The 18,865-nt window shown below is 29.3% G+C and overlaps 2 protein-coding genes across 2 annotated transcripts; one reads left to right on the top strand and one right to left on the bottom strand.

Annotated features, from left to right (window-relative positions):
• The first annotated feature begins 6,996 nt into the window (after nucleotides 1–6,996).
• On the top strand, nucleotides 6,997–7,414 carry LOC119668520 (BPTI/Kunitz domain-containing protein-like). The gene is made up of 2 exons (XM_038078058.1): nucleotides 6,997–7,089; nucleotides 7,144–7,414. The coding sequence occupies exons 1-2, from the start codon at nucleotides 7,008–7,010 to the stop codon at nucleotides 7,332–7,334; spliced, it is 273 nt and encodes a 90-aa protein (XP_037933986.1). The 5' UTR covers nucleotides 6,997–7,007; the 3' UTR covers nucleotides 7,335–7,414.
• A 2,384-nt stretch (nucleotides 7,415–9,798) lies between these two features.
• LOC119668519 (nuclear RNA export factor 2) lies at nucleotides 9,799–16,372 on the bottom strand. The gene is made up of 13 exons (XM_038078057.1): nucleotides 16,336–16,372; nucleotides 15,475–15,878; nucleotides 14,966–15,412; nucleotides 14,112–14,249; nucleotides 13,894–14,040; nucleotides 13,654–13,755; nucleotides 12,657–12,948; nucleotides 12,265–12,602; nucleotides 12,059–12,200; nucleotides 11,752–11,999; nucleotides 11,101–11,220; nucleotides 10,833–11,035; nucleotides 9,799–9,989 (listed from the first exon to the last, which is right to left on the bottom strand). The coding sequence occupies exons 2-13, from the start codon at nucleotides 15,718–15,720 to the stop codon at nucleotides 9,875–9,877; spliced, it is 2,538 nt and encodes an 845-aa protein (XP_037933985.1). The 5' UTR covers nucleotides 15,721–15,878; nucleotides 16,336–16,372; the 3' UTR covers nucleotides 9,799–9,874.
• Nucleotides 16,373–18,865: the final 2,493 nt, after the last annotated feature.

The following is an 18,865-nucleotide window of genomic DNA, read 5'->3' as shown; positions in this document are numbered from 1 at the left end:
TGGAGACCGTGTGGCGATTATTAATTGTAAGCACGTTTTTCTTCGAGTGGATCGTGCTCGAAGCTCCACTTGAGCAGCCTTAGGAAAAGGTCCATTTGAGGTGCTGAGTCGTAATGAGAAGACGTCTGTTATTGTTTGCCGTGGGAGAGAGGTGACTGTTTCGAATGATAGGTTGAAGGCGGCGTACTTAACGTGTGATGATCTTGAACAGGTTGTTCCAGAAACGCGTCAGCCTTCAGCGTTGTTGAATGGTGATCAGTTAGTGACTTCTGGTGATTGTAGTCGTGAATCCCTGTTGCCGATTCCGAAAGTGACACGAGCTGGTAGAGTAGTGCGTTTCCCAGCAAGGTTAGCGGAATTTCGGGATTAAGAGTGGTGTTGTCGACTTAGTTGTGGTGTCGCGTTGTTGCTAGTACTCCATCGCTAGGAGGGGGTACTGTGGCGACCCAGTTGGCTGTGCATTTATTGAATTTAAAAAGTAAAATTCAATTTCAAATATTTTTAAGTTTTTTGTTTTTGATTGAGGAGAACGTTCCGATTTTTCTCTCTGTAAAAAGTTGAATAAAAGTTTATTAACATTGAAAATTTTTAGAGTTTTATTAATTAGCAAGGTGAACAGATCATTGCTAAAATACCATTTTACCATGTCTAGGCAACTCATTAATAGGGATCATGTCCATACTGCTATGCTCATTGCACTTCTTTCAGGTCACTGATGTATTAGGTCTCTATACAGAAATTGTAGAGAAACTGCACATTCTATGCAAAACTTATTGTAGGAGTTGCAAAAACTTGGACGAAGAAGAGAAAATCATACAGTTTTTCTGTGACTGTGGAAAAGAAACAGAGTGCTCATCAGTAAGAACAAAAGGTTTGTTAAACATACATTACTCAATCAGATGGATCTAGTTTACCTACAATCGTTTTTTGCGAAAAATATGATATTAAAATGGCAGATAATAAATATTTATGTAAGGAGAAAGGGAATGGTAGGTCATTTAACCATGTGCCCAAAAAAAGTAAGTAACTTCGGCACCGATCTGATTAGGCTGATTAAGACGGTGTATTAAAGATACTCTAACTGTAACGTAAAATAGAATAGAAAGAATTTCAAAAGAATATCGAATAAATATTGAGAAAAAAGCTTCACATTTGGCAGGACCCGAGTTCAATTCCTGGTACTTGCAGTCTCAAAAATAATTATTTACGAATAATTAAATACAAGAATTATTTCCAAGACCACTGATGATGGGTATTTGGCAATACTCGAAACAGCTGTATGGTCAGCCAAAAATTCAATTAATTAAAATAATATAAAAATAAAATACAAATTTTTGTTGTTGTATTTCACTACTGTTCGAAAAAATCTATTTATAAAAAAAAAAATAATTAAAAATAATGTAATGTTCTTAATAAAAAAGCAATATTTTAAATATAATTATTACAACATAAATGACCTAAAAATCATATATATTTATTTTTACAATTTATTAATTTTATTTAATTTTAAAATATTTATTTTACAGCTTTTAATTTTTAATAATAAAATATTGGTAATAAATATTTTGTTTACACAACTGAAATTGAATATTTCATACTCTTAACTCTGCCTTCTTTTATTAAATAAATTAATTTATTGCATAATAAATTATTAATGTAAATTTATTATAAAAAGACGTGACCATTTTTTTTGAAAATTATTTAATAATTTTTTAAGAAATTGCAAAAAAATGAAATTAACTATTTTTTTCGCGTTATTACTTGTGATACTTGTTTTGGAGATCCAGGCACAAAACTGTAAAGGAAAACCACGTGGGTAACAATACTAATTTAAATAAATTAATAATGAATAAATTAAACTATAAAGAATTACTATTAAATAATTGGTAATGTGTAACTAAAATGTAACGCTAATGAACTTATCTAAAACAGGCGACGTCTTCATTGGCCAGGTTCCATTATTGACATTAACAGACAATATATGCGAATATATTTGCCTTTAAATAAATACGAATGAATTTATATATTTAAGCAGGTCTTTAAAAACTTTACGAATACCTTTAAATTATACAAAATGAACTTGATTAGTCTTCTAAGTTATTTAGAAAACTAAGAGCAGCCTTAGTTTTTTAAAGGCAACAGACCAATATCTTGCCTTAATATGCAATAGTGGATAAATTCCTATAAAAACAAACATCACACCACGTAGGATACTTACCTGATAACCTAATAATTAAAAAAAGATACATTGTTTTATATAACTACAAAAAAGCAATCTATTTAGGTGAAACTCTATGAATTGTATACTGGTTCACACTTTTATAGTCAAGTCTATGCTCCTGTACGGAATACTAAAATGGTAACAACAGCATCCAAGCGGAGATTAGGAAGTATTCCGCTATTGTATGAAAAATAATCTGGCCTATCTGCTATTTTGTGTGTACAAGAGATTGACCATTCCTCTACGAAACTCAACTTCGTCAAGAACTTTAAATGCGAATCCTCTCGAGATGTAAGTAGAAAACACGCTAGTCCTGGAGCAAAGAACAATTTAACTTCTCTGCAGACTATCTGTAAATTGATAAAGAAGACGAACCTAATAAGAATGATCAAGCGATATTGCATTTTCAAACCATAAGAAAATGCATGAATGATGAATTAACCAGACTGAATACTAATCTTGTCTATTTTGCATACCTACAATAGTTGTACACGAGACATCGATTATTTTTTTCCGAAACTCAACTTCTCATGCCGAGTAGAAGAGAAAATGTATGGCCGATAACAAACTTACCTTCTCCTAAGCACGGATAGCAGCAATATTTAAATACTAGTTGTTAATTGTATGCAATTTCTGAACAGTAGATTAATAGGTTCTATACAAACGAAGGCAATTACTTAATGTCTATGGTAAAAACAAATCAATAGAGAACATCTCTAAGACCATGGTCATGTATAACCGACTACTGTATATTTTCCAAGGATGTTGTCAGGTTAGGAATCTCCACTCGTAGGTATTATAGAAGTGATAGCTATGAGACAGAAGAAAAACAGTGGATCATTTTTTCTATAACTGCATTTACTTATAGTTATTTCATTTCAGAACATTTCAGAGTAATGCTATATGTGTACATGTGAAAGGTACTTTCCAATATCTTTATCTAAAAAAAATAAATTTTCTCCTTACTAACAATAATGTATAGAACGTAATAGAGAAAATTTTTATATTTTATTTTTAGGTTTCTTTTTTTATATTAGCTAAATGTTTATATATTAATAAATATTTACAGGGAGACAAGTTTGCAGAGGAGCAAAGAGTGAGGGCCGCCAGGGATTTCGTTGTGGGCGAAATAGGAATAATCAAATGTGGTACTTTAACACTCGTTCCCGAAACTGTACGAAGTTGAAATTCAAGGGCTGTGGAGGAAATAGTAATCGTTTTTGCAGCAAAATATCCTGTGAACGAAAATGCAAACCGATCAGAACTTAAAACGCATTTATTACCTATATCTATATAATTTACATATAACAAAATCTAATATATTTTTAATAATTAATAATACACAAATTTATATAGTAAAGTATACTTATTGTTGTGTATCTTAATTACGTATTTCGCTATTAAAATATTAACATGAATAATGAAATAAAATAATTATCTATAAATAATATATATTTAGTATATTTTGAATTTTGTGTTATTATTGCTGTCTTATTTTTATAATTGGACTAGAAAATAATATTGGTTCAATTATTTATATTGTTTACTTTTTATAACTTATAGCCAAACCTTTTGATCCAATAGTTGACTAACTAATTGGATTCACTTGAAGATTACTTGAAATTCTTTTCATTCTTACCAAAATCATATTGTAAAATCTTATAATCAAACCTCACAGGACCTCACAGACACACATTCTTCTTTAAGAGAAATTTGAAGCGGCCTTCCAGAAAGAACCGTTTTTGCGCCATTGTTATACTTAATATTCTCGAGCAATTTACAACCACCCAATCTTAAAGATGGCGTCATTATTAATCTACCAAAGAGTGGTAACCTGATGGAATGCTCCAACTGGAGAGGCGTAACTTTACTATATATAGCTTATAGAGTTATTGCTCAAATCTTACATAAACGTATAACTTCGGCCGTTGAGCCTAGACTGCGAGTCGAGCAAGTTGGATTTAGGCGTAATCAATCATGTGCTGACCACATATAAAGCCTTCGAATCATCGTCGAACAGTCTAGCGAATGGCGATCCCTTCTATATCTGTTGCTTATCGACTTTTAACGTGCATTCGATACAGTTCTCCATACCGCCATCTGGTCTGCATTAGACTGTAAACGCATACCGAGCACGCTGTCTACGACGCATCCTTCATGTATTCTGGCCAGCAACCATAACCAATAATGAGCTCTGTTTTAGAACGAATCAACCTCTTATAACTGATGAAATAATAATGCGCAAATACAGATGGCACTAAAACCAAAAGCAAAGATTTGATTTGAAGTACCATAATCTATATTCTGGTTATGAGATGGCAATCATCTCAATCTCACTAAAAAATTCCAGTCTTCTATTAACAAGTTCTCAAACCCTTATTGTACAACAGTGTACAACTATAAGGATGCACTTGTCAGACCAGGAAAATAATACGCCACGGTTTTTAAATAAATTACTTAGAGATGTGGTTAAAGCTTCTTGATAGGTTCAAAACACCGATTTACACAGTGTCTCATTATTCTAAGACCCAAGTAAGAAGTAAAAAAACCTTGTATCCCACATTTTTTTTGGGTGATCTATAAGAATGGTATTGAAACTTCCACAAACCTCAAGTTACCTTCTTTTTTGACGCAATACTGATTTTCGAGGCATGCCCATTTGACAACAATTTTTAGTAGTCCATTATTTTGAACATCATGAATTGATGTACATCTATATATCATCTATATGTAAAAATCTATCTCTGTAGATATTGATGCATTTTTCGTATAGCAAAAATGATTTAAGCTAAGAAGTTAGTTAAGAAGAAGAAGTTATTTGTCAGACAAAAATTCGGTAGTTCTAATGCCCAATGATCTCATGCATTAATGCACATACTAATTTAAACCCTCTTGATCTATCCCTTTGACCCATGAAAGTAGCTAGGTTTCTCCGCATTGACTCAGAAGAAACTCATCTACACTTTATATCTAACCACCCTTCCTATTCCCACTCTCACTGTATTAAATCCTTATTCATGCGCTTCTTTCATGTTTTCTGCTATAGGGACCTACATGGATTACAATAACAACAACAGTAAATACTATATAATATATGTTATATTATTGCAATAATTAATTAAATATTATAAAAAGCTTTTCAAAACATATTTATTTAAAATCATTGTGCATATGGACGAAAGTATTTCATTTGAGACGAAGACTGTTTCTAGACAAATTCATTAAAGTTGTTCTTTTTTAAATCATGTTATTTAATAGTATAATTTTTATGATATATGTTTATAAATACTTTAACTTAATTATTATTTATTTGAAACTAAATTATAACATAAATATTTTTTCATTACAGTTTTGTGACTGAATCTGTAGAACATATATCACAACTAATAAGTAGTAATTATTATTAAAATTCATTTCATGCCTTCATACTTTATCATTGACTCTATCATTCTGTACAATATCATTATTACATAAAAGAATTTTACATCCCACTATTTTACATCAGATTTAGAAATAGTACGAGAGCAGCTTTTTAAGTCTTAGACCCAACAATGAAACTACAATGGTTAAATAATGAAAATAGTTTAATTGTCTTTCAAATATTCTTCATGATGATCAATACATTTTTGCATCCGATTGGATCAATTTTTAGAAACAGTTTTGCCACTCTGAAGTTAGTATCTTCTGTTGATTATCAATGTCTCAACGGCCTGTTCGGGCATCGAGAAATGTTCGAAATACATGTTCCCTTATTGTTTAGTAACAAGAAGAAGTCATTTGGTGCGACGATTTAAGTGCTCAAAAACTCTTTTCTTTGAGCTGATGTGCGGGAGCTCGCGTTGTCATGGAGAAGGATAATCTTTTTCCGGTAGTTAGTTTTTCTCAATACTCCGAAGACTTCCTGCAAACAAATGGTTGTGTGCCGTTGAGAGTTGACCGTTCTATGTTGTTCAAGTGTTACAGTTGCGACATGACCATTTTTTCTCAAACAATATAAGACCATTTGCTTAGATTTACTCCGTCCCCACTTGTATCGGATTCTGTTAACTTTGGAAGACCTACACAGTGGATTACTGTTTCGTTTCAGTCTTTTAGGCATAGATCCATGATTCGGTCGTATTTTTTCAGAATTTTCTTGCACCAACGTGCCTACTTTTGAACGATTGTCAAATGATCGGAAATCCAACGGGAACAAGTCTCTTTCTGATAACTAAATGTTTATGTAAAATTGAATGTATGCTGATCCAACTAATGCCCAATGACGCATCCATCTCACTGCATAGATGGTTTCTGGTATAACCGCCATTCTTGGACGACCTTCACGTAACTCGTCGTGGATAAAACAACGACCACTCTAGATCTCATTGAACAACTGTTACTCTGAGCAACTATTACTAGTTACCGCATCTTGATAATGGAATTTTTTATGTAAAATTTTGCAATTTTAATGCACAATATCTCAAAAATGTTACCTCGATAAATAACGAACAATATGTCAAAATTGTAATCGTGCTAAATTTTTTTTCATTTTTAATATATTTTATTGAGTGTAACCTATTAATCTCAATTCGTATTTAAACTTCCATAGAACAACTGTGCAGTTGTTAATTAATTTTTAATAAAATGTTTAATTGTTTTTAACAATGGAATGAGTCCACAGTTGTTTAAATTAATTTAAATAAAATCCGATAAATTGCTTTTATTAAAAATCATTTAAAATTCCTATATATAAGAACTGGTATCAGTACTGTAATTATTGAAGTACTAGAGTTTCGTGCTAATAAAAATGAAATATTTTTCAACACTAGTTTTGATTGTTATTGTAGCTGCCGGATATGTAGAAGCACAGACATGTGCTGGACGTCCAAGTAAATAAATTTCAAAAACAAATTATAAATTTAATATAATTAAATTATGTTTAGATCGCTTTGGTTGTGGTGGTGGTAGAGACGAGGGTTTTAGTGGATTAAGCTGTTGGCTTACAGGATCAGGTGATAGATTTTACTACGATCAAAACACCAATCGCTGTCGTGGTTTTTGGTACAAAGGATGTGGAGGAAATAACAACCGTCACTGTACAATGGCACAATGTCACAGAAATTGTGTGCGATAAATATCAACAATTTTAACAGAATAAAACTCACAGTAATTCACCATTAAAAATGTTGAAATGAATTAAATTAAAAAATAAAAACACGAAAAATAAAAAAAAATGTGCTTAATATTTAACGATATATACTAAATTAAATAAAAATCTAACTAAATAAAATTTTAACAAAACAATCAACAATATCGCTAAAACGGTTATGCATGTTTACTTTTACGCCAATTTTTATTTTATTAATCTCTTATCTTCTATTATCGAACCTCATTAATTGCGTATTCCCGAATGAACCTATATGTCTTTTGAATTATTGTTTCTTTGAATACATGATAAATTCCTAACACTTCGTTCAATAATGTGTGTGACTAACTAATTAAAACACATTTTTTTTCCAAAATTCGTTTTTATTCATCAACATAGTCCCCTTTTAGGGAGATACAATCATTCCAACGCTTTTGCAATCTTTCGATACCGCCTTTGTAAAACGATTTTTCTTTGCCTTCAAAATAGGCGTTAGTTTCGGCGATTACTTCATCATTTGAGCCAAATCTTTTACCAGCATCTTTTTGAGGTCTGCGAAGAGCCAGTAGTCGCTAGGGGCCAGATCTTTAGAATACGATAGGTGCGGCAGCAATTTGTAGCTCAATTCGTTCAATTTTGCCATCGTTTTCATTGACTTGTGCATCGACACGGTGCATTGTCTTGGTGGAACAAAACTGTTTTCTTCGCCATATGAGGCCGTTTCTTTGCGATTTCGTCTTTCAAACGCTCCAATAACGCTATATAATAGTCGCTGTTGATGGTCTTCCCCTTCTGGAGATAGTCAACGAATATTATTCCATGCGCATCCCAAAATACAGACGCCATAACCTTGCCAGCCAACTGCTGCGTCTTTGGTCGCTTTGGGCGGCTTTCACCGGCTGCATGCCACTCAGCAGACTGCTGATTTGACTCTGGAGTGAAATGGTGGATCCATGTTTCATCCATCGTGATGTACCGACGCAAAAACTCCGACTTATTGCGCGTAAACATGTCCAAACAGCTCTTTGAATCATCGATTCGTTGTTGTTTTTGCTCCGGTGTGAGCAAACACGGCACCAATTTGGAAAACATTATGGTGTGTACACTGCCTGCTGATATCTGTAGAATGTCAGCAATCTCCCTCACTTTCACTTTACGGTCGGACATAATGATTTTCAGTGTTTTTTTCAACGTTTTCCGGAATAACAGCGTCATTTGGCCGTCCAGTAGATGGAATGTCATCGGTGTCTGTACGACCACGTTTGAATTCGGCATACCAATAACAAATGCTTCTTTTTGATGGAGCAGAGTCCGAATAATGTTTTTCAATCCATTCCTGGCATTGAACAGTATTTTTTTTCATTAAAAAACAATGATAAATCAGCACACGGAATTACTTTCAATTCATTTTTTTTTTTTAAACTCAAAAGTAGCGTCACTTAAAGCACTGTAACTTGTAAACAAATGGTCGGATTAACATATGATTTTGACAGTAAGCCTAAAAAGGTTGCCACTTTCGAAAAAAAATATTTATTTAGTATTAGTGCCGCCATTTATGTTTCAGTCACACACATTATTGAACGAAGTGTTATAATCTTCAGCAGATAATTTTCAAATTTGGTACATTTATCTACTGCTACTTCAAAAAATAAATTGTTATTTAAGCAAAAATAACATCTTTATTATTATATTATTTTTATTAAAGTTCACAAACTTTCTTATTTATTTGTTATCAACAGGAGTAATTTAATTGAATTAATTACTTTAATATATTTGAATTTAACACATTTTTTGCCTTACTCAGTAATGAATCTAATGATAAATATTATCATTATTTGTTTTACAAAATTAGTTAATAATAGAATAATGGATAATAGTTAATAGTAACAATAAATATAAATCTTTTTAGACCTTAAACGTATTAAAATATACATATTTAATAGAAATATTTACATATAAAATATACGTATATCGTAAGCTATACACAATAAGAACATCAAGCTCTGCTCCAAACTCTCTTGTTGGGTTCTTATCTCTTCATTTGGTTACAAAAAAAAAAAACAGAAATTAATTCAAAAATTATTAAAACTTTATTTTATAACTAATTTTTTTATTGGCAACTCTGCTTCTATTTGAACTTATTATTTTCTCATAATATATAATGAAGATCAAAATGTATATTAAATCAAAGATCAAATTGCACATCATAACTTTAAAAGCATCACTTTAAGATCAAATTAATTTATGAAAGCAATAATAATTTAAAAATATATAATAAAATAAAAATATATAAAAAAGATATAAAAAAAATTTAAAAAATATTTCGAAAAAAAAAATTCTTTTAAAAATATTGATTTAATATAACATATATTATCAATATACAAAATATTGATTTAATAAGTAATAACATTGCAAAATTGTTATAAAATATTTTTTAAAAAAATACAATACATACAAATAATGTTATAAATTTATTTTTTTAAACATAATTTTTAAAATATTAAAAAAAAACATAAAAGAGATTTGACTTAAGCACTTTCTAATTCGAGTTTAAAGGCCGCATCTGGTAGTTCTTCTTTGTCCATAGAGTTCATAAAAAGTTCTAAGGCTTTTTTAAAAGACCAATTAGCTTGATTTAAAAATCTAAAAATAAAAAAATAATAATTAGGTAAAATTTTTTATTTATATAATAAAATAAGAAAAGAGATATTAAGAAACCATAACAAGAATATAAGTTGGAAGAAATGTATTTGCATTTAAAATAATATCAAGCTATAAGAACATATTACAAGAAACGATCCAGTACTACTTATTTAGAGAATATGAATTTCTAAAAATAGTAAGTGCTTTCTACGTGAATATCTAAGGGAGTGGGATGTGAGTGTTCACGAAAGAGACCAGTAATTTTATATGGTTAAGTGAAAACTATCTAGATGACTCTATGTAGATGAATTTATTTTGTATTCTATGATTAAAAGAAAACGTGCATTTAACATAACTTTTTCTATACATTTCTCTATACATTAGTTCATTCTCGAATTTCTATAAATGCTAATATAACATCTAATAAAACACTTGTTCAGAAATTTAATTATAGATGCACGATTTCATAGCGCAACCGTAAAACTATGTTTCCGGTCAAATATTTCTATTAAAATTCAAATATGCGTCTACAATGCTACGTCACCGCAAAACCATATCTCTTCTCTATTGTTAGTACACTGGACCCGGTGCATACAAATAGTAGATTTCCATAACTATCACGCAACGTGAAAGATATTAAAATTAATAAGCAATATTGAATCATCAAATCGTAGATACATAGCACAATTATACTTCAAACAGATATTAAAGTTAAGAATAAATCGATCATATAATCAAAATATGACCCGAAAATCTATTCAGAAGAAATCAGCAAAATAGCAAATAATTATAAATAATATTGTTTTATACTGTATTTTATGTTTTAAATGTAAGTGTACATACCGAGATGCCCATACATTCTTTAATTTAGTTACTTCCTTAAACATTTCCAAGCAACATACTTTCTCGACTTCCGTTATAGTTTCATCCTCCTGCACATCAATCTTTTCATATTTAAATGCAACTTGAGTCTGTTGCTTCGTCGGATTACAAATATGCAACTGATCGTTCAATATCATATATTTCTCTGCCCCTTTCAAGAAACCCTTAAAATTAAATGTTTTAAGTAATTTATTATATTTTTATTATTTGTATATATTTTTTCTTTTACCGCACAGCGATCGACACAAATAAGTGTAAATACACGCGAGAATGCCATATTTATGACACTACTCGTCAATAAATCAGATTTATCCGAAAATACTCCATTAATTGTTATTATAGTATATCCCTGAATTAAAAAAAAGATATCTGTAGCTCGTTTATGTAACTTTCTCACTTCGTTTTCTCGAACGATTTTCTCACTTATGACAATTACTCACTAGAAGTGTTTATGTAACTGTGGTGAATTGTTTTCTCACTTTTTTTCGTTCGAGTTTTTGTCACCTGTCAAATTGCTTGCGAGAAGTTTTGAATTTTGAATGAAAAAAAGTGAGTTAAAGTGAATAAATTTAAATTTTTGGTACAAGTGCTATTTGCAAGCACTAAGCAACCTTTTAAAATTGTTTTATTTTCGTTCAATTTTTTCAAAAAACGTTCCATTTTTTCAAAAAACGTTCCATTTTCATCAGTTTCTCTCATCACACCATAACGTTCTCGTGTGGTGAATTTTTCATGTTACATAAACAGCAAACTCGAAAGAAGTGAGAAAAAGCAAGTGAGAACTTTTCGAAAGAAATCGTTCGAGTTAAACTCGAACGATTTACATAAACGAGCTACTGTAGATATAATATTTATATATAATTTTAATATATGTTAATACATAAAACTGTGTTGTATCCGTATGAAAAGTTAACATATCATGCGTTGTCTTCGGAAGTGACATGAACGCTCGCATAATATCATCAGGACCGTAATGTAAACTGTTGTAGCTTCTGTCAAACGACTTCATTTTTAAGATATTTCGTGAATACTCTTCATATACAGTTAAACGTTTTAATGCATCCACAGAAGGTACAGTAACTTTAAAATCGAAAGTTAAACTAAATAAAGATTTTGGATGATAGAGTCCTGCAGGAAATTAATTTTTTTTAATGATTATATTTATTTAGAATGTTGATTGCAATTACCTCCTAATTCTACACGATTAGATGAATCATACTTTTGAAAGAAAACTGGCACAAACGTATTAACGATATGATATGCATCTAAATCAGTCAAAGAATTTTTTAAAGTAGATAATGTACTTCGTTTTGACAGTTTAACTCCATCCTTATAAAAAATTATACAATTTTAATAATTTTGATATTCGCACACAATTTAAAAATATATTTACCAAAGTTTCAAGTTCTGGAAAGTATTTTAACATTAAACTTCTATATTCTTTCGCTTCAGTAAACTTGGAACAAAATGGATTTCCATCAAGTACTAAGGATTTTAAGCCCAGCTTCTTTAGGTCATTGAAGTCGTTAATTTCCTCTATTGAATTAAAACCTAAATCTATAGCTCTTAGTGTTCCAATGAAAGCTAAGGCCTTATGGCAATTAGCATTAATAATTTTATTCTGACTTAAGTTGATTTCAATACAACGTCCAACAAACTTTCGTGAAGCTTTACTCAATATAGTTTTAAGTACCTTAAGCTGACTCATATTTATCACCACACTTGCAAAGTCTGCAATTTTTTAATGTATATTTTTATAACGATTTTAGTAATATTTAAAATTACCAGTTGAATCCTGAAAATTTGCTAAGTTAAGAATTCGTTTAATGCCATTATAACGCGCTTCAAGTGCTTTTTCAATAGCAATTTCTGGTTCCAACTGACCCTTCACAAATTGCGACACATTCATACGAAAATAGTAATTAATTGATATAACATGTTCCGTTGCTACAAAATCGTTGCTCGAGGATGGCGCTTCTTTATGTACAAATTTTATTTCCATATTGCACTTATGTACCAAATATTCAATTTGATCGAAACAGTTTCGCACCATGAATTTGTGCTCTGCATTTTCAAACTATTATAAAATAAAATACATTATTCACTAATATATATATTTGATAGTAATTAATTCTAAACCAAACAAATAAAATTAACGCTCCTTAGATAGGCAAAAAGTCTAACACTCATATACCAAATAATGCTAATCTAGATCGATCGAACTTAACTTGTAAGACTTTAAAGTAGTTAAAAAGTTTTGTTTTAAAATATTTTGCTAATATAATTTCAGCAAAGCAAACGATATACAAGTTTGCCAAGAGGTTCCAAGAACGGTCGGGTCTGCGTCCCGGAGCCACTCGTCATCAACGACGACCAAGAACGGTTCAACATCCCCCAATGGGACTCCACAAGCAGGTTCTGGCGAGTTACAACAACAACATATACAAATTTGAATAACGTTAAAGTGACTTTTTTAAATATATAAATATAACACTATTTAGAATATAATGCAAAGTATGTCCGAATGTAAATAGTAATTAAAGATGGGAGTTTGTAATGAAGTCAACAATTGGCAATTCAGTAAGGTCAACTAATATTTAATGTTTAGGTATTAAAAGAAGAACATACCCGACAATCTAAAACACTAATTAAACATCCTTTTATAAATAGAATACATAGTATTTGCCAAATAAATCTTTTTCATTTTTGTTAAATGTCCTCTTTACTTGGGTCAGCGTATTGTGATTTTAGTTCATTAAGAATGTAGTGGATTATATATTACCTTATAATAGCATGGATAAACTTCTGTCTTTTTTTGGTCAAGTGTAGCAAAAAATCCTTCAAATATTTCATCTTTTGAATATTGCTTCTCTGAGTCTGGCACCTACAATATTAAACAAATTGAATAAGTTGTATTTTATATATATATATATATACATATATTACTACATTCAACAGATGTTGGCTATTATTTGTTACTCTAATTAAAAATAGTTATTAAAAGTGAAATATATTTTCTTACCACAACAACATGCCAATGATCACTATCGGAGAATTTCTTAACGTCTGATTTATTTGTCCAATCAATCCGATATCCATCCACTGTTGAATCAACTTCATACTGCATAGGAGTATAATCAGATGTAAGCTTTTCTATATTTCTGCCATCCTTAATAAAAATTTAAATTTTTTATGAATAAACATTAAATATTGTTGAGATAGAATATGTGATCAACTTACAATTAATTTAAAATTGGAAAGAATATCTTTAAGACATGTTGGATATGTGTTTAAGGTCGTTATCTTATTTCCACCTAAAAGTATCTCATCAGCTTTTATATTTTTTAAATCTGCACATAGACGCGTTGCCGAGCTTATCTGTATAAATAAATGTAAGATTTCATAAAAATTAAATTTTTTTTAGAATATTTTATTATTCAATAATATTCTATAAAAAGTATAAGTGTGATACTTAATTCATGACTTCAACTCAACAATTCATTATTTATAAAATTATTATTTCAGCTTATGAGTGTAATTAAAATAAAACCAAAGTGGTAACCAAATGCTTTTGGTACGAAACCAAGAAGAATAGTTTAAATAAAAACATAATCCAAAAAAATTATAATTTCATAAATAAATAAATAAATGTAGAATTCAGAACATATCAATAAAAACATATTATATTGTATCAATCCGTGCAAGTATAAAGAGTGATCCTATCAAATGAAATATATTTGTTTTGCATTTAATAAGTCACTACAAATTTATGTTGATGATCAAAACACAAAATTAAAGCTATAGTCCCCCATTATGTATTGTTTATTTACATCTCACATATCCCTAAATGAAGATGTTGCTATTAGAACTTTTATAATCAATTAATATGAATATCAGAGGAATTTTAAATTCAATAATAAAACTACAACAGCAGAATGCGACGTTGGAGCAGTTCTATGACGCTATTACAACTATATAATTAAATTATTTTTGTAACACATAAATAGAGCTGATTATCGTAATTGATAAAATTAGAGTTTCATATCTGAACGTAGTTTAAGTTAATAATACAAATTGTTAAAAATAAAACCAACCTTATTATTTCTTAAATCTAAACGTGTGAGCAACGTATCTTTAAAAATATCTAAAGGCGTCAAAACAGAAATACCATTGTTCGCCAAATTGATGCCATTAACATGTCGAAAATTATTGCTTTTAAAAACAGTTTTACATATACAGTCAAGCACTCCACTATTTCCGAGATTAATATAAACCTTATTGAATTCCTTGTTTTTTCTAAATTCTGAAAGGTTTACTACTCCGTCAGATGCAAAATTTAATTCTCCCAACAAACGAATCACAGCCTCTGGTATTTGACTTTGTGCAGAAATCTGACCAAATTCATAATCTGCTATTCCAAGTATCACTGACAAATTGTAACTAACTCCATTTTTTATATATATTTGTAAATTGTGATCAAATAGTTTATCCAGAGCTGGTTTACATTTCCGTACCAAAAAACTATCATTCGACGAACCACACTAAAAACAAATAGAATAAAGTAATATTTATATTATAGATAAACAATATAATACAAACGTACCTTGTAGGATATTGGAAAAAACTCTTCGCAATCAACAACTTTAAATATAGCATCTAGTATCTCTTCTTGCCTTTGCGATGAATGGCGTACATTTGCGCGATGAGAGATTATTATCTGATGCCATAAGTTCTCTTGCATCGCCAAGGCTGTATTATAAGTTTTGCAATTTGTAAATTTTACACCTTTGCTAAAGCATAGTTTTATGTCTTTATGATTTTCGAAATGTATGATCTCATCGTAAATCATCTCGGCGAATTTATTGTTCTAACTGCACTATAAAAGATGAATGGAATAGCCTGGGTTTTAATAAGATTTGTTATAATTGGTTTGAAGGGGTGTTAGGGTAGCCGTCGGCTGTGGATCGAGCGACTCTACGACAGACGTACACACTAGCGTTTCTGAAACTAATAAACATAGATTGTAATTAAATTTACGTGTAATTAGTGTAAATTATATATATATATATCTGTTCCTGTATCTGCAGTTTAATTAAAATTTTATAAAAATGTATGGTCAATTTTAAAACACACTAACAGTTTGTAATGTTTTATAATTAATAAAATTTTTTTGCTGTTATTTAAAACCATTCCTTTAATTAAATTTTTTTTAAAAAAAATTTACAAAATTTATGTTACCAAATATTGCAAAAGAAGAAGGCATATACATATTAAAATATATATTTACATGTATTTAAAAAGTATCAAATTTCAATCAAAATTTAGCGGGAATACTTCACAGGGAAAAACTTAATATTCGTAACAGTGTTATCAATATTAGGTATATTTGTTAACATTCTGAATGAATAATTGTAAAAATCATACAATAAAAAAATTATATACCACATCTACAAGTTTTAGTTACCTTAAAATATTTGTAATGTATAAATATTTACTTAACCGGCTGAGAAATGCACTCAAATAAACAAATTGCAAACAATTTACGATTGCTGAATGTCAAAAATAACTACCATTCACAATAGCACAGCAACAAATGCTGTCAAGCATAGAATACATTTCAAAGATAAGAATCTCTACTGATGTTGAGTGCAATAAAAAGAAATTACGATGGAAATTTTATTTTTATAACATTTTGGCACACGTATTGAATACATGTGATATCACCACGTTGATATTGAAATAAATATATAATATACGAAAAACTTATCTAAAACAATGTAAAATGTTTATATCTTTTTATCTTTTTTGCAAATCCTCATAAACAAATTTTTTAGTGCTAATTATTATAAAAATAAGCAAGTAATTTAATAAAATACAAAGAATTTATCCGCTGCAACATCTAGCAATGATTCATAACAAATTTTATTTTAACAATAGAAAGACAAGTAAATAACAGGTTTGTTTTCGTACAAACTTGCAGTAAAATTCAATTACAGTAATTAGATTCAATTACTTGAATCTAATTATTACCTATTCTATTCAAAATCACGTAAGGTGAGAACGTATGTGTCTGAATCTACTCTACTGCTATACAAATTATTCTCTTATTCTCCACATTACTAACAACATTTTTAAGTAATTAGTGAGTGCTTCAATTCTCTAATATTTAAAATATAAAATATTTCACAGATATATAAATATCAGCACTTATATAAATAATACTTATATAAATAAAATAAACTATAAATACACAATAGATTGAAAATTAAAAAAAAATATAAAAAATTAAAAATTATTTCTTTATTCAAAGTCAACTAATACTAGGAGTTATATTTACTAGATTTTTTATTTAAAAGCGTTCCCGTACTTTATGGCTATACTGTCTTTTTCAAAGAGCATTTACAATTTTATTTTTATTTATAGTTTTTCTTGAGTTTTAAAAGAAATAACGCAACAAAACAGACTTTAACACTTAAACTCTACCATAGATCTTATTTTAAATCAAAATTAAATAGGTATACACGTTGATTTGATGTTATAACTCTACCATAGATCTTATTTTAAATCAAAATTAAATAGGTATACACGTCGATTTGATGTTATTTTAAACTTATCAAGCAATATTATGAATAACTTAACATAATGTCAAATACTGGATTTATACGAAAGTTTTGTCTGTAATATTAACTGTCTAATTCAAATTTTTGACAGTTAAAATTACAAACAAAACACTCATGTGAATCCAATATTAGGGCACTAGTAATAAAAGTAATAGTAATATGTGGTGAAAAAAAAATAAATATGGCATCTAATAATAAATGATGAGAAAGTTTGAGTTTCGTTTAAGCCAAATTCAACAATTTTTCATGTATTTCTTTTAAAAATAAAACTTGCGAAAAATGTAATAGTTTGTGCATTTTTTTTATTAATTTATTTTAAAAAATTAAATTTCAAATTAAAATATTTAAAGACATCAATTTAAGAATAATTAAAAACATACTAAATAAATTTATAATTTATTTAAACTTGTTTATTTATGGACTTGTTGAAAAATTGAATCATCAGATCAAGGCAATTGCATTCCTGGCAAGGTCTACCACTTAACAAACCAGCATCCATAAATTTAATCATATATACGTAATCTTTAATTTGCATTTAGTAGAGTAAAATCTAGAGTAATTTTCAAATTTTTATTGGCAAACAATTTAAAACATACTTAAACAAACTGTAATTTATAAATAATGTATTCATTAGAATACTTATACTTATGTCTCAGTTAAACCTATATTTACTAAAGTCGAACGTTTTGGAATGCGCTGTGTTTCATTAAAGTACCATATATTTCTATTGATATTTATGTATGTAATATATAGTTATAATAATTTTTTTAATCTTTTAATAATATTAGCATTTGAAACCTGTATCGAAAATATTAAATATTCTAAGTGATTCATTGAGTTATTCTGAAAATGGAAACTGGCAATTATAGACAAGTAAATATTATATTCTGAATTTATAGATAAAACCGCAACGTGAGCGGTGCGTGACTTGTTGTTCAAACTTAAGTCAAAACAAAACAATTAATTTATTTACTATATTCACATAATATATTTTTTTTTTCAATTTTTTAAGTATTGTGTAGATCAGGGCTGTTCAGACCAGATGCGATTGCGGGCCTACATAAATCACTGTACCGATTGGAGGGCCGCAGGAACAAATACAAACGTTCATACTTTTCGACAAAAATAAAAATCAATTTAAATTCATTTATTTGGTGTACCATAAAAATAAAATAATATAGTTTTACCACTACACCAAAAGAGCATTTGCGTAATTATAGTAGACTAAAAAATGTCGAGGGCCGCATAAACATTAGCCGCGGGCAGTACTTTGGACAGCCCTGGTGTAGATAATTATTTAATAATTGTGTAGGCGCACGTGGTAGGATGACGCGCTTGTCTAATTACCCTGAACAAAAAATTATTGCACTTAGC

The sequence above is a fragment of the Teleopsis dalmanni genome, chromosome 1 (assembly GCF_002237135.1).
Source record: "Teleopsis dalmanni isolate 2A chromosome 1, ASM223713v2, whole genome shotgun sequence".
Classification (NCBI taxonomy): Eukaryota; Metazoa; Arthropoda; class Insecta; order Diptera; family Diopsidae; genus Teleopsis; species Teleopsis dalmanni.
This window is presented reverse-complemented; position numbering and strand designations above follow the sequence as displayed.

Bases quoted from the DNA above. Each gene is read 5' to 3' on its own strand.
- LOC119668520 (XM_038078058.1), top strand. From the start codon at position 7,008: ATGAAATATTTTTCAACACTAGTTTTGATTGTTATTGTAGCTGCCGGA. The intron at 7,090-7,143 runs GTAAATAAATTT...AATTATGTTTAG, and splicing joins GACATGTGCTGGACGTCCAA to ATCGCTTTGGTTGTGGTGGT.
- LOC119668519 (XM_038078057.1), bottom strand. From the start codon at position 15,720: ATGATTTACGATGAGATCATACATTTCGAAAATCATAAAGACATAAAA. The intron at 14,250-14,965 runs GTTGGTTTTATT...TTATTTATACAG, and splicing joins TAGATTTAAGAAATAATAAG to ATAAGCTCGGCAACGCGTCT. The intron at 11,036-11,100 runs GTAAAAGAAAAA...TTTAATTTTAAG, and splicing joins TTTGTGTCGATCGCTGTGCG to GGTTTCTTGAAAGGGGCAGA.